Here is a 13,898-nt window from a genome sequence, read left to right as displayed (position 1 = left end):
TCATGATGGGGGACGTAGTCCAAACCGTGAAAGCGAAGTGCTGCTGAATGTACATGTCGCCATCAGATTTCTTATGATCTATGTAGCAGGTTTCTATTACTGACAATTAGACAGACATCGGCCACTCAGAGAAAACACCTGCACATTGGAGTTACGCGCGAGAGTAAAAGGGGAAGGTGATGTGTGACAGTGGTAACAGAAACACATAATTAGTAACTCACATTATTGCTTGGATTTTAGTCAGTATGTTTTGCATCCAGTGAAAACTAAGGTGTTAACAAATAATCTGGACAATTTAGTGATATTTCCACAGTTGTGGTCTTGACCGGTCTCGAGTCCTCAACGCTCGAGACCGAGACAAGACTGAGACCAAATGAGGTCGAGTCCGAGACGAGACCGAGACCATCAAAAAGTGGTCTCAAAACCAAGACCGGTCTCGAGTACTACAACACTAGTCTCTTCCTGTTAAAGGGAATTTTTCCTCCGCACTGTCACTACATGCATGCTCTTTATAAGGGATTGCTGTAAAGTCAACGAAATAACACAAGGGCTTGTCCACTTTTGCTACATGATTGCCCAGAAGGAGTGAATCCTGGAAGTTACTGACTTGATACAATCTGCTGGGTTTCCTTATGTAGAAAACCTTCTAAATACACTGCTAACCTAAACAAAACAATGTAACTCCAAATCAGTCACACCTTTGTGGAATCAATGTCACCAGTTAGGTAAAAACACTTATTGTGGATCAATTTCACTGTCTGCTGTGAAATTACTTCTCTTTTCAACTATAGGAGGTACAGAATATTTGCTGTATCTTTCAGTACAGTATCCAAAGCATGGATTAGGTACTAGAAGACATGGAGGAGGTCATAGAAGGATTTCAACCCAGCAGCAGGACTGCAACCTCGCCCTTTGTGCAAGGAGGAACAGGATGTCCACTATCAGGGCCCTACAAAATGACCTCTAGCAGACCACTAATGTGCATGTTTCTACTCAAACTGTCAGAAACAGATTCCTTGAGGGTGGTGTGAGGGCCCAATGTCCACATATAGGGTTTGTGCTGTCAGCCCAACATCGTGCAGAACGATTGGCGTTTGCTAGGGAAAACCAAAATGGGCAGATTCATCTTTGGCTTTTCACAGAAGAAAGCAGGTTCACACTGAGCACATGTAACAGACGTGACAGAGTCTGGTGACACAGTGAAGAACATCATGCTGCCTGCAACATCCTCCAGCATGACTTGTTTGGTGGTGGGTTAGACATGTTTGGATGTTCAGCAGCTAACTGCTCTAATCCAGGTCTGCGAAGCGATCCCTCAGGAAAACATGTGGAGGTCTCACACACATACCGAGCCTTATTGTTTTAAGTTATATTCATTGACGTTGAATCAGCCTGTTGTTTTATTTCCACTTTCATATTGAGTATGAATCCAAATCCAGATCTCCATAGTGTAATAATTTTTATTTACATTGATCATTTTGATGTTTTCTTCTCAATCAATTCCACCATGTTAATAGTAAAGTATTTCACTGACAATATTTAATTGAGATGTGATTTTAATGTTCCCTTTAAGTTTGTGAGCAGTGTAATTTGAATAATGAACAGAAGTTGATGTACTGTTTGATAACCGGGATTACTTGTAATGTATGCATTTTTGAATTGAAATGTATATTTTTTGGAAAGTGCCTCAAGACAACATCTGTTGTTAATTCTGTCTTGGGTTTTTCATAATCATGGATGGAATTAGATAATACCAAATGGTTTTGGTCCAGCACCTTCAGGTGCCAGATACAAAACTGAAGATGAAAAGCAATTCTTTTTTAGCATCTAACATGACAAAGAAACAGAAGATATTTTCCTCTGAACAGATGTATTAATTGTTCTGTTGAAGTGTATAAAATACATTTAGAAATATATGAAGGAAAGTTTTTCCAATTACTTGGTCTATTTTTCACATGTACACTTTTGAGAGCCACAATTCTGGCACAAACATGTGACCCAGTATGGGTGAGATAAAATCCACAGCAAACAACAGAAAGAAATCAAGCAGTTGGTATTTTTAAAAGGCTTTGAAGTTGTGTTTTCTATGATTACCCATCAGCATAAAGTATAGACAAATTACTAATAACATCCATGAAAAAAAGGATGTAAACACATTTGTTTTATTCCCTCCCATTAAAAAAGTTGACATTTTTAAACAATTTTCAAATGACAAAAAAATTTCATAAAATCATAAATTCTTATAGGAAGCTGGTACGTTTTTGGCACAAAAGTTTCCGAATCAACCAATTCATATGTTTAAAAGTTTTTGAAGTTGTGTTTTGTGTAACTACTCCGCCATCGCCGTCGGAAAGGTTTAAACAAATCACTGAACATCAATTATTAATGAGACTCATGACAAATGGATGTGGGAAATATTTTTTATTCCATTCCTTAAAGCTTTGTCAATTGCATGAAGTGAACAAGACAAAGGTTTTTGGGATTAGTCATTACTTAATAAGATTTAGCAAGAGGAAATATATTCTTCTGCAGAAGTGAAAACAAAAGCCTCTGACTACACAAACAAACCGAATCAAAAAAGGTAAAAACAAATAATGACCTTTTTGTTCATTTAATAAATATCAAAAGCAAAGCATTTATGGTTGTCATCTTGTAATACGTCTTCCTCCTTTCATAATCAGCTTCAGTTTTTTATTAAACAATTCTTTTGCAGATGTCTGTCTTTATCAATTTTCTACTTCTTGCTTCAGCAAAGGAAGAATTTATTTGGACTTGTGTGTACAACTAAACTCATTATGTAAACACATTACATTAGTTTAATTTCTCCTGGCTGAGAGGCCAATAATCACATCTGCTTTATCTAGTTTTCCTCGATAATACGTTACATACTGGGTAATATTAGTTGTGAGGTTAATGAAATTATTACTCTATAATGAAACTTTGAGTTTCATGGATATAGACTCTCCTCATATGTTGTATCCAGCCTCATACAGCTAGAATCTGCCTCCAACACTGGCTTAGGAGTTTGATGCAGAAGATTTTGTCAGTGAAAATCATTGCTACAGAAAATTGTATGTCTGGTTTCCTTTTAGAAGTTTTCCTTCTAGAAACACTTTGCCAATACTGTCTAATCACAAACATAATAACCAATAATGAATGAATGTATATTTAGATAAACAATCTCTAAATGACACCTTACTTGGTAAAACATAATAAAAGTATAATCATAGTCACAATTTTAGTATATTACTTTAATGGCAAAAAAACTACCGTAGTGCTTCCTGAAAATAGTTACTTCCTTGAGCAAAGGGAAAAATTGTATCTATATGTCTCTATTTCTAAAGACAAAAAGACAGATATATCTTAGCTACATTTCTTTACATTGTGACAAATGGGCAGTTTTCTTAACAGGTTTCATTTAAAATGTCTGTTTCCACATTTATTTATTTTTTTTGCAATCTTTTCTTAATTCACATTGCTCATTATGAATTCACTTACCTGAACTTGCTAAACCTGTTACACATTTTCTAGGCACTTATTGCAGGTGGAGCTTAAGGTAGCTTATGAGTCATACAGGTGGCATAAAAGGTTGATGCATGTAGGAGAAAACACCAGAGCACACAGAGCATCCATTAGCGGGAGGTACGATGGAGGAGGCAAACGGAGAACTCAAGTAAGTAATTTGTTAATCTGGCTTACATGTATGCTGAGACTGTGGTAACCAATGACAACTAAGATATTAACAAAGATCTATCTATCTATCTATCTATCTATCTATCTATCTATCTATCTATCTATCTATCTATCTATCTATCTATCTATCTATCTATCTATCTATCTATCTATCTATCTATCTATCTATCTATCTATCTATCTATCTATCTATCTATCTATCTATCTATCTATCTATCTATCTATCTATCTATCTATCTATCTATCTATCTATCTATCTATCTATCTATCTATCTATCTATCTATCTATCTATCTATCTATCTATCTATCTATCTATCTATCTATCTATCTATCTATCTATCTATCTATCTATCTATCTATCTATCTATCTATCTATCTATCTATCTATCTATCTATCTATCTATCTATCTATCTATTTAATCAAACAAAGGCTGTTTTCAAAGGATGATTTAAGTTATTTAAGGAAAATTGCTATTCAAACCATCCTAGTCTCATGAAAAAGTTATTGTCTTCAAAACCTATTTACTATTTTGTGCTGTCATTGCAACAACATTCATCAAGAATTTATATATATATATACTTTTACAGTGTTTGATGATGCAGAAGCTTGTTTTAGCCACCATCCTTATCACAATTTAACATCATGCATCTATTCCAGGAGGCCGTGGGACACCTGTCGGGAGGTTCCTGTAATTGAAGACGAGCACACACCTTGGAAGTTGTTAAAGCTTCTGAAGATCATCGCTTTGTTTGCAGTTGCCATCATTGTGTTTGGATTGGCAATATGTAGCAAGGTTAGCTTCATTTCTGAATATTTAAATAGTGAATTTCTATTTTTTTTCTGTTGTGCATAGAAACCCACTTTTCTTGATTTCATTGTTGAGATACAGTAAATATAAATGTAGTCATTAGCTGCCAGAGAAGGCTGAGATATTACAAACAGCTACAGGGACTTGAGCCCACTTCACCCAGAAAGTATAAATAAAGTAGAGGTTTCTTGATAAAAGGTAACACTGAACATTTACATTGTTTAGTTTCAAAGTGGAAAATACAAATTCTCAACAGTCAGTGAAGGTAACAGTGTCCTTAAAAGACTTTTTATTTTCCAGGCTTCTTTCCTTCTCCTCATCACCTTGTCCCATGAAGATACAAAGACCCTCCAAGCAGAGCAGAAACCCCTCACACTGCTGTGTATTGGCTGTTCTCTTATTGCACCCGCTGTTCTTCTGATGCTGAAAAGCATCTGGAAAGCATGTTACAAATCATCAAAGCCGCCAAGAAAATCATCTGTAGCCCTGGTAAGACACAAGATAATATTTATTAACTCTATCTCAATTCTTACGGATCCTGAAAAAAACAATGACTGACATGATATATTTCCCTTTTTCTGTGACATTTTGTTGAATTGAACTTTTTCTTTGTCCCTCAGGTTTTGTTCTTCGAGTTCCTTGTTTCTGTGGGGTTAGCAGTGCTTACCATTGTAGCAATGCCACACTTGGACATTGTAACCAATGTGACCATCCTAAACAGTGTAGCTGTCCTCTCTGCATTCCTGCAAGCAGTCGCTCAGTGCACTGCCAAAAGGATGAACATCTTCCTGCTGCCTTCCATCATGGCCTCTGTGGTTATGGTTGTTGGTTACTGTTTGTTCGTGGTCCTGTACATTTTGAAAGACCCCACCGATGTGAAGACAGCCATCTGGGTGGGTCTTGCTGTTGGTGGGTCGATCTTGGTATCTTTCAACTGGTGGGAGAATTACTTCAGGGTGATCTGTGTGAATAGCAAATCCAACATCCTGAAAAATCTGTTTGAAGACTTGACCAAGAGTCAGAACATGCTGCACATCATGTCCAGTGTACTGAGGATTGTGGTCACTGCCTGTGTGCTTGGTGCCTATGTTCCTCTGGCCGAGATGGACTGGGACATTGTGACCTCCATTCCAAGCAGGGAAACAAGAATTGTAGCCATCATCATTGGGGTCCAGCTGATCTCCTCTGCACTCTGCCAATGGTTTGCTTTAGCAGCCTGTAAGATGCATGCTGTACGCAGATGCTTCATTGTGCCTTTGTACCTGGCTTCACTGGCTGTGATGGTGCTGTTCATCGTCCCTGTTATTCTGGATTATCAGGACCACCGATTAATCTTGAACACAACTGAAAACATCAACTTCACAAGTTACTGCGTTGATGCTGTGATTGTAAGAAATCAAAGTCTGAGTGGTAACCTGTTCCCACATCTGGTTTTGGATGTTGCCCAAACACTCTGCTTCCTGGACCTGTCCAACACAGCCAACATCGGCTTACTGACAGGTAAAAAGAAAATAAAGAAATGCTGTTTTTGTAATCTGGGTATCTGGCTTTTTACAGCTTATTTGTTTTGGCTGTTTTAGTATTTAAGCTTTAGTAGTAGTGACTTTTTTTCCTGTTTCTTTCCTATCAGGTGCAGCAGCATCATGGTGGATTGGTCTTGTGCTGGCTACTATCCATATATGGTTCTTTAAAATTTATCGTATCCAGAAGACACAAGACTTGTTTGGTCGGAGACTCTATGAGGGAGCCTTTATTGAGCAGTCCTTACTCCTCAACACCCGTTTCAACATCCGGACTAGAAAAAGCAGGAAGAAGCAGTAAGTTATTGAGTGTGTGCATATGTTGTGCAACTTTTTCATCGTCTTTCTTTTGGGCAGAAATTTCTGTTTCAGTTTTAATAGTAATCATAAAGCAATTACTTATATTTGCAAATATTTTCATATCAAGGAATAAGGAGGATGCCACTCCTGCTCTGATTTATCTATGTGCAACAATGTGGCATGAGACCTATGAGGAGATGATGAATATCATGATCTCAGTTTTCAGGTGAGTTAACGGATGTGCTTTCAATCCCACTCTAAGAGTCTCTATTATATAAGCTAATAGTATATCTGAACTTTATATCAATTTTTTTTTATAATAAATGAAACATTTCCTTTATGCAGAAAATTTCCTTAAACAAACATTTTAGGGAAATTAATCATGAGTCCATCTAATTTAAGTATTGTCTTACAGTCTTTATTTGACTTTTTTTTCTAATGAATTCATTCACACATCATGTTTGTCTCAAGACTGGACAAGTACAGACCAAAGACAGAACCTAAGTTTGATGATTTCACCTTTGAAGCTCATATCTACTTTGATGACGCCTTTGAAAATGCCAAAGGAAATCAGGATCGTCACCTGAACACATATGCAAAGGACCTTGTGCAAATCATCACAGAGGTTTATGGGTAAGAAGAACCATGTTTACTTGCATGTGAATTTCTAGCAAATTTGTGTAGATTTGACATGTTCAGATTATATGCATTGCTGGTTATTTTGTCCAAGTTTGGATTTGTTTTAGAGTTTGCTGTTCAGATCTACATTGGTGACATTCTGGTTAGATGAGATAACGTCTCTTATCCGGTAGTCGGTGTCACCTCCTTCAATATAAAATTAAAGGAGGTGACAGCCAGACTTTTGCTGACTGGCTCGCCACTCAAAATCACCTCATTATTAATAATATTCACTTATTCACTCCAAATAACAGAAGTTTGTACCAATTAATTTCACTCCGTAAAAGCAACAATTGAAACACTACTAGAAATGAAAATGTTCCAAGGTAAATTATTTATCAGTATCCTTTCTCTCTATTATCAGCATTTTCACAAACCTTGATAAAACATTCTTTGGAGTACAGCAGCAAATTCCGGATCAGTCAATCATAGAGACGCCATATGGAGCCAGACTTGTTGTTAAAATGCCTCATGGGAATAACATTGTCGCTCACTTCAAAGACAAACAGAAAATTCGGAACAAAAAGAGATGGTCTCAGGTAGGTAATAGCAAATGGATTATCTCAACACTTTAATCAACAACCTTTAGTTTGCTAACTATTTATTGTTTGCAGGTTATGTATCTTTACTATCTTTTGGGGTTTAAACTCATGACCAAATATCACAGACGCTGGAAGATGGGGGAAAAGGAAACCGATCTAAGGACAAATATCAAGGTGAAATAGAAGAAACTTTCTGGGTATTTTATGAAGTGCAAAAATGTTCATTTAATTTTCAGTGCACGGTCAAAGACAACAGAGTTGAATGTACAAAAAACAAAACTGTGCTTTCATTTAAGAGAGAGAAACACAACACCTACCTCTTGGCTTTGGATGGGGACACAGACTTCCAACCAGCTGCTGTGATGCTTCTCATTGATCGTCTGAAAATGTATCCCCGTGTTGGTGCAGCTTGTGGCAGAATTCACCCCACTGGATCAGGTTGGGAGCAAATGAGGGCTATTTTGCACAAGACAGAGGGCCATGGTCAGATTATAAACCAGTTGTCTGTTTGATCTGCAGGTCCTGCTGTTTGGTTCCAGAAGTTTGAGTACGCTGTCAGTCACTGGCTGCAGAAGACAGCTGAGCATGTCTTTGGCTCCGTTCTCTGCAGCCCTGGCTGCTTCAGTCTGTTCAGAGCAGAGGCGCTAATGGATGACAATGTGATGAAGAAATATTCAACCAAATCCACAGAGCCCAGTCAATACATCCAGTATGACCAAGGTACAAAATTTAACTTTATTAGAAGTTTTTGATAACTTTCTTTGTTATAATAGAATCTAATTTAAGCAAATAATTTCACATTGTATACTTTTATACTGTAAAGTGGTACAGTTGGTTTCTATGGTTTTTCAGAGGTTACCCAGCTAAACTTTGAATATTCTCTACTTTCATCCACATGCCTCCTTCCAAAGCTCCAAAGTATGCATGTTTATTTAATTGGTGCAACCTGTCCATTGTGTTGATAATAGTCCACTCTCATTAGACAACTTACCCACAAAAGACCCTGCATGGATTAAATAGATGTTTAGAATGGATGGATTAATACATCTACATATCCAATAAAGATACTATTCTTTCTCCATCTTTGCTTTGACTTTCAAGTTTTCTTATTTTTCCAACATCTAAATTTAGATTTTGTTTTTGCAGGTGAGGACCGCTGGCTGTGCACTCTGCTACTGAAACAAGGCTGGAGAGTAGAATACAATGCAGCATCTGATGCCTACACCAACGCACCACAGGACTTTAAAGAACTGTACAACCAGGTCAGTACATAAGGAGTGTAGATCCAGTGTAGAACTATCATCCAAAATATATTCATAATGATTACCCACGCCACAAGAAATAAAAAATGTCCTTTGCTTTCTGTGGATCAAGGTAATTTGTCCACCACAGAGACCATCCACTGCTTTAGTTTGCAGGAATAAAGCACTGTTGTACTCATTGAGATCTCTAAAGGAATTTTGTTGTTGTTGTACTCAATATGTTCTACCAGACAATGGATTTGTGACGTTGCTTGGTTGATTCTCCAGTTTTTATCAGGCTTGCTTATTTTACCTCTGTGTCATTTTAAATTTTCAGTAATTGGATAAATTAATGGAATGCAAGTGAATAAAAGATTTCAGGACAAAAAGAGGTCATAACTTAATTACTACTACTGCTTTTCAACTTAGCGGAAACGATGGGGCCCTTCCACAATGGCAAACGTTGTAGATCTGCTCGGTTCCACCAACCTCGTTTCCAAGAAGAATCCATCAATGTCCAAACCATTCATGTTCTACCAGCTGTTTGCCATGATTTCAGCCATTCTTGCTCCGGCCACCATCTGTCTCATGGTTGCAGGTAACTGTCGTTATGTACTCTGGATTTAACAAAGGCCATCTACTATTTAGATGTTATTAAAATTGGACATGTACAACACTTGTACTCCATTAACATTTCAAAAGCTTGTGGAAATACCTTAAAATATATTGTTTCTGCTGTACCCAGGGAGTCTGTCCTTCATTTTGGATATACCTTCTGCTGCTGCTCTGGTCATAGCTGTGATACCTCCTGCCATTTACTTGGGTCTTTGCTTTAAGCTCAAGGCAGACACTCAGATCATTATTGCAGCAGTGTTGAGTATCATGTATGCATTCCTTATGATGGTAGTGACAATGTCCATTATTGGTAAGTGCTTATTTATGTCTAACAAATGTGTACATATGTTTTTATTTACCTCTAAACATTGGTATTCTTTGTTTTCTGCCAGCCTCAATGGTGAAGGAACAGACCATTCTGACACCCAGCAGCATTTTCATCGTGATCATGTCAATCATTTACATTGTCACTGCACTGCTGCATCCTCAAGAACTTCCTTTGCTGTTCTATGGATTACTCTACATCATCTGCATCCCAAGTGCCTACCTCCTGCTCACCATCTACTCCATGGTCAACATGAACAGTGTCTCATGGGGAACCAGAGAAACAAAACCTACTGCAGAGGCTGCAACAACTGCAGCCGCCATCCAGCAAACTAAATCACAAAAAGGTAGATTGGTACCACTCTGAGTGACTAGAGTTGATATTTCTGCAAAATAAATTGATACTTAGTCTTACTTTTACAGCAAAAAACACCTTCAAACGACTCTGCTCACAGATGAAATGTTGTAAAAAATCCAACCAGCGAGTAGAAGACGAACAGCTCGGTGTGAGACAGGAGATCCCAGAGTCTATACAGCTTGAACCTCAACCCCAGAACAGTATTGTGGATGATTCCCCCCAAAATGAAGAGTAAGTTTTAAAGATATGAAAAACAATTAAACTACAAAGTAGTAAAGCAAATTAAAAAAGGATTGTTTTTTAAATTTTCCTTTTAGGGAAGAGGAGACCATTGTTGACTCTCCAGTTAAATGTAAGTGCAAGAAAATTGTTACGTCTATAGAGCTTTAATACCATAGTAGTGTATTATAATACATTAATATAGTTTTTCCAAACACTTAATGATATTAGGTTTTCAAACAATTTTCTGTCCTGTCTTGTTGCGCAGGTTGGACAGCAGAATTGGAGAGTTTGTCCAGCGACATTAAGCTGCAGCCGGGTTCTCTTGATGAGGTGCATGTCCTTTAGCTTAATAGATCCTTCACTCTTACAAATACTTACAGCCATTTACTAAATTCTTCGTTTTACTCTATATGATAAATAGCATCATTGTTCACCACTCGTTATTCGGGCATTCAAAGAGTCAAAGCTGATTTATTTGGTTTTAAAGAATAATTTAACCTGGTGATTGTTTATCAGGATTTGACTGATAAACCCACCAGTAAACTGCAGGTAGGAAATGTGAGAACATGTTCACTGAATGACATTGCCATGAATCAGCTAAATGTCAACTAATATTAATAATCCTTTAAGTGGTTAATTTGTTGCCTCATTCAGTTAGATGTAATTTTTTGTAGATTAAAAATGTTCACAAAGTTATTTCCAAATGTTTATCTTCGACTTTTTGTTAATTTTAGACATTGAACTAATGTATTCTTGCAGGATGAGGAGCGGTTTTGGAAAGAACTTATTGAAAAGTATCTGGAACCTCTGCAAAATGACAAAGAAAAACAGGAAAAGACTAAAAATGAGCTGCAAGATCTTAGAAACAAGGTGAAAGGGGAGAGCTGCAATGTAATACTTTAGACATTTGCTGGAATATTTGACATTTTTAAGCTAACCTTTGTACTTCTTTCCCAACACAGATCAATTTTTCATTCTTCTTCTTGAATGCCCTGTGGCTGGTGGCAGCCTTCATATTTCAAGTCTTCAAGGTCTTTCAAATCCAGTTTGACATTGTTGACTTGAACCTCAACAAAACTGGTAAACAGTTCCAAATTGAGCCAATGAGCCTCATGTTCATCCTGGGCTTTGCTATTTCAGTTTTCCTCCAGTTTATTGGGATGTTGTACCACAGGTAATCAGTGATTAGATTTGTTTTTTTCTCAACTATATTTCTGTAATTAGAGTCAAACGAAAAGACGCGTGAAGTACAAAACTCTTTCTTCTCCACTTTTAGAATTATGACCCTCATTCATTATGTGGCATTTTTGGAAACGGAGCCAAAACAACAGAAGTCTGCAAGAACAGAGGTAAATATTTTTGTTTATTATTCAAACTAAACCAAAAGATTGCTCAGCAGTCTTCCATGTTATATCACCACAGATTTCCCAGCTGCCAATAATTAATAAAATTAGTATCACAACATCTTTTTAACAATTTTTCATTCAATAACTCCGCTACCTCCCAAAGTTATTCCCTGTTCTTGTGGATTAAAATGGGAAGAGACTATAGATGTGAGCACAAACAACACATAGACTGTGTATAATAACCTAAAACTAAATTAAATAGTCTGTTATGCACAAAATATGATAAAAATCATCTTGGAACTATATATATTTTACATACAATACAATATATGTAAATAGCAAGAGTGGATGTGGAAATTAACACTAAAAATAATTAGAAAGATTCAAGCTTTGGAATGTTTGACACAAGTGAAGCTCTAAGAAACTCATTGTCAAATGATAGACGACGTAGTTCTCCCCTGCCCCACCAAAAAAAAAAAAATATGATGCCCAACTCTGCCCCATGGTGGTGCTGTTGGGTAGTAAATGGGACTCTACATGTGTTCACGTTAGAACCATAATGGGATGTGATGAATTTTTTTATTGGTTTATGCAAATAACTAATAAGACAAAACAAAGTATCCTTTATTTTACTGAGAAACATTCAAATATGTCAACACACATATGTTGACATATGTCTCAACATATATACATATTATTTATACATAAATAAATATACATATTTATTTATATGTATAAATACATATTTTTATTTATACACATATAAATAAGAACAATTTGAAGATTGTGTTGTTAATAATAGTGAATTGCTGCCATTTTAAATAATTGGTCAAGAGAAATAAAAAATTGATAGCTTTTACAGAAATCTCCCGGAGGAGTAAAGTTTATTTTAGAATACAATTTTTATATTTATTATGTTAAATATTACCAGTTCAATCATTTCCAATTCTTCCGGAGGAGTGATTGCCTGCTGTGCTGAAAGCGTTGCAACATTTAAATCCCATAATGTTTCCTTGATCTTTTGCAGAGTGACTCCATGTCCAATGCAGGTTCCAGCTCACGCTTCAACTCTGTGACTGACATGAGCAACATCTCACAGGAAGAATCTGAATTGTATTTAAGTGATGGTTGGAGCACTGAAGACGACTCTCTAGAGGAGAGTGTGGATGAAACTCAGGAGACTTAGGTTTTTAACAAGACTGTTTTTGGACCTAAACACTTTTAGCACTTTGTTGGATGTGCTGCTTCATAAATCTTTTTAAATGGCTCTGCAAAGTAGGACACATACCATGAAGGCAACCTCAAGATGAAGGATTTTATTTAAATATTTTGAATTCTTAACTATTTATTATTTTTGAAAAAAAAAGAGGTCCTGTAACAGTTTTTTTTAATGTTGTTCCTTTTTTGTATAAAACGTTTATGTGTTATGTAAAGTGGGTCCTGGAATCAGTGATCAATATTTACTTTGAATCAAAACTGTCTAAGCTAGTCAATCCATTAATGAAAGCTCCATAAATGTTGCGATTAATGTTTGATTTATTCTATTTATCAGAAGTTTTTATGAACTAAATACTTATATTTTATTGCAGTATATTGAAGGAAAAAACTGAGGGATGAATTAATCTCGAAAGTACAATATTACTACAGTGTTACCACTGCCTTAAAATATTCATGGAGGTTCTTACTTGTTTACCCAAAAACTGTTTTGCTAAAAATGCAAATGTTAAATTATCTTTATTGTTTTCAAATTGTGTTGTGCGATCCGGAAAGCACACACATTGTTTACAATATGTATTTCCTTTGCTTTTCTTTTAAAAAATGTTAAAATGTGTAAGTTTGATATATTATAAAGTATTTGTGTTATTTCCTATTTTTTTATTTAACAAGAAAACAAAGAAATAAAGACATACTGTATAATGAAGATATGAGAATAAAGAAAAAATTGGGGTTGAATTTTCCTATTGGTTAACAGTACAATGTCGACATCATTGCCCTGCGTTCGGCTATAAAACTATCTCATTTGGACAAATGCCCTCATAGATAGTTGGGAGAAGGAATTGCAAGAAGTGATTATCACTTCTCAGTTTCTCAAAGGGACAACTAATGCAGAGTGTTTGGTCTGCAGTCTCCATTTACCCTGACAGAAGTAGCTACATGTCTCTTGTTGCTTTTAGAAGAAAAAAAAGGTTTCTGCATGTGAGATTTGTGAGACCTTGTAGAAAGGAGGAAGAAGGAAACATTTTCTTTTT

General features: G+C 36.2%; 1 protein-coding gene across 1 annotated transcript; it reads left to right on the top strand.

Moving 5' to 3' along the window:
- The first annotated feature begins 5,180 nt into the window (after positions 1–5,180).
- LOC102222895 lies at positions 5,181–12,835 on the top strand. The gene is made up of 17 exons (XM_023345313.1): positions 5,181–6,003; positions 6,134–6,320; positions 6,451–6,549; positions 6,795–6,956; positions 7,366–7,540; positions 7,616–7,717; positions 7,840–7,981; positions 8,063–8,263; positions 8,690–8,805; positions 9,214–9,382; positions 9,530–9,709; positions 9,792–10,070; positions 10,569–10,633; positions 11,063–11,173; positions 11,266–11,477; positions 11,580–11,652; positions 12,677–12,835. The coding sequence occupies exons 1-17, from the start codon at positions 5,181–5,183 to the stop codon at positions 12,833–12,835; spliced, it is 3,255 nt and encodes a 1,084-aa protein (XP_023201081.1).
- The last annotated feature ends 1,063 nt before the right edge of the window (positions 12,836–13,898 follow it).

This window comes from Xiphophorus maculatus, chromosome 13 (assembly GCF_002775205.1).
Source record: "Xiphophorus maculatus strain JP 163 A chromosome 13, X_maculatus-5.0-male, whole genome shotgun sequence".
Lineage (NCBI taxonomy): Eukaryota > Metazoa > Chordata > Actinopteri > Cyprinodontiformes > Poeciliidae > Xiphophorus > Xiphophorus maculatus.
This window is presented reverse-complemented; position numbering and strand designations above follow the sequence as displayed.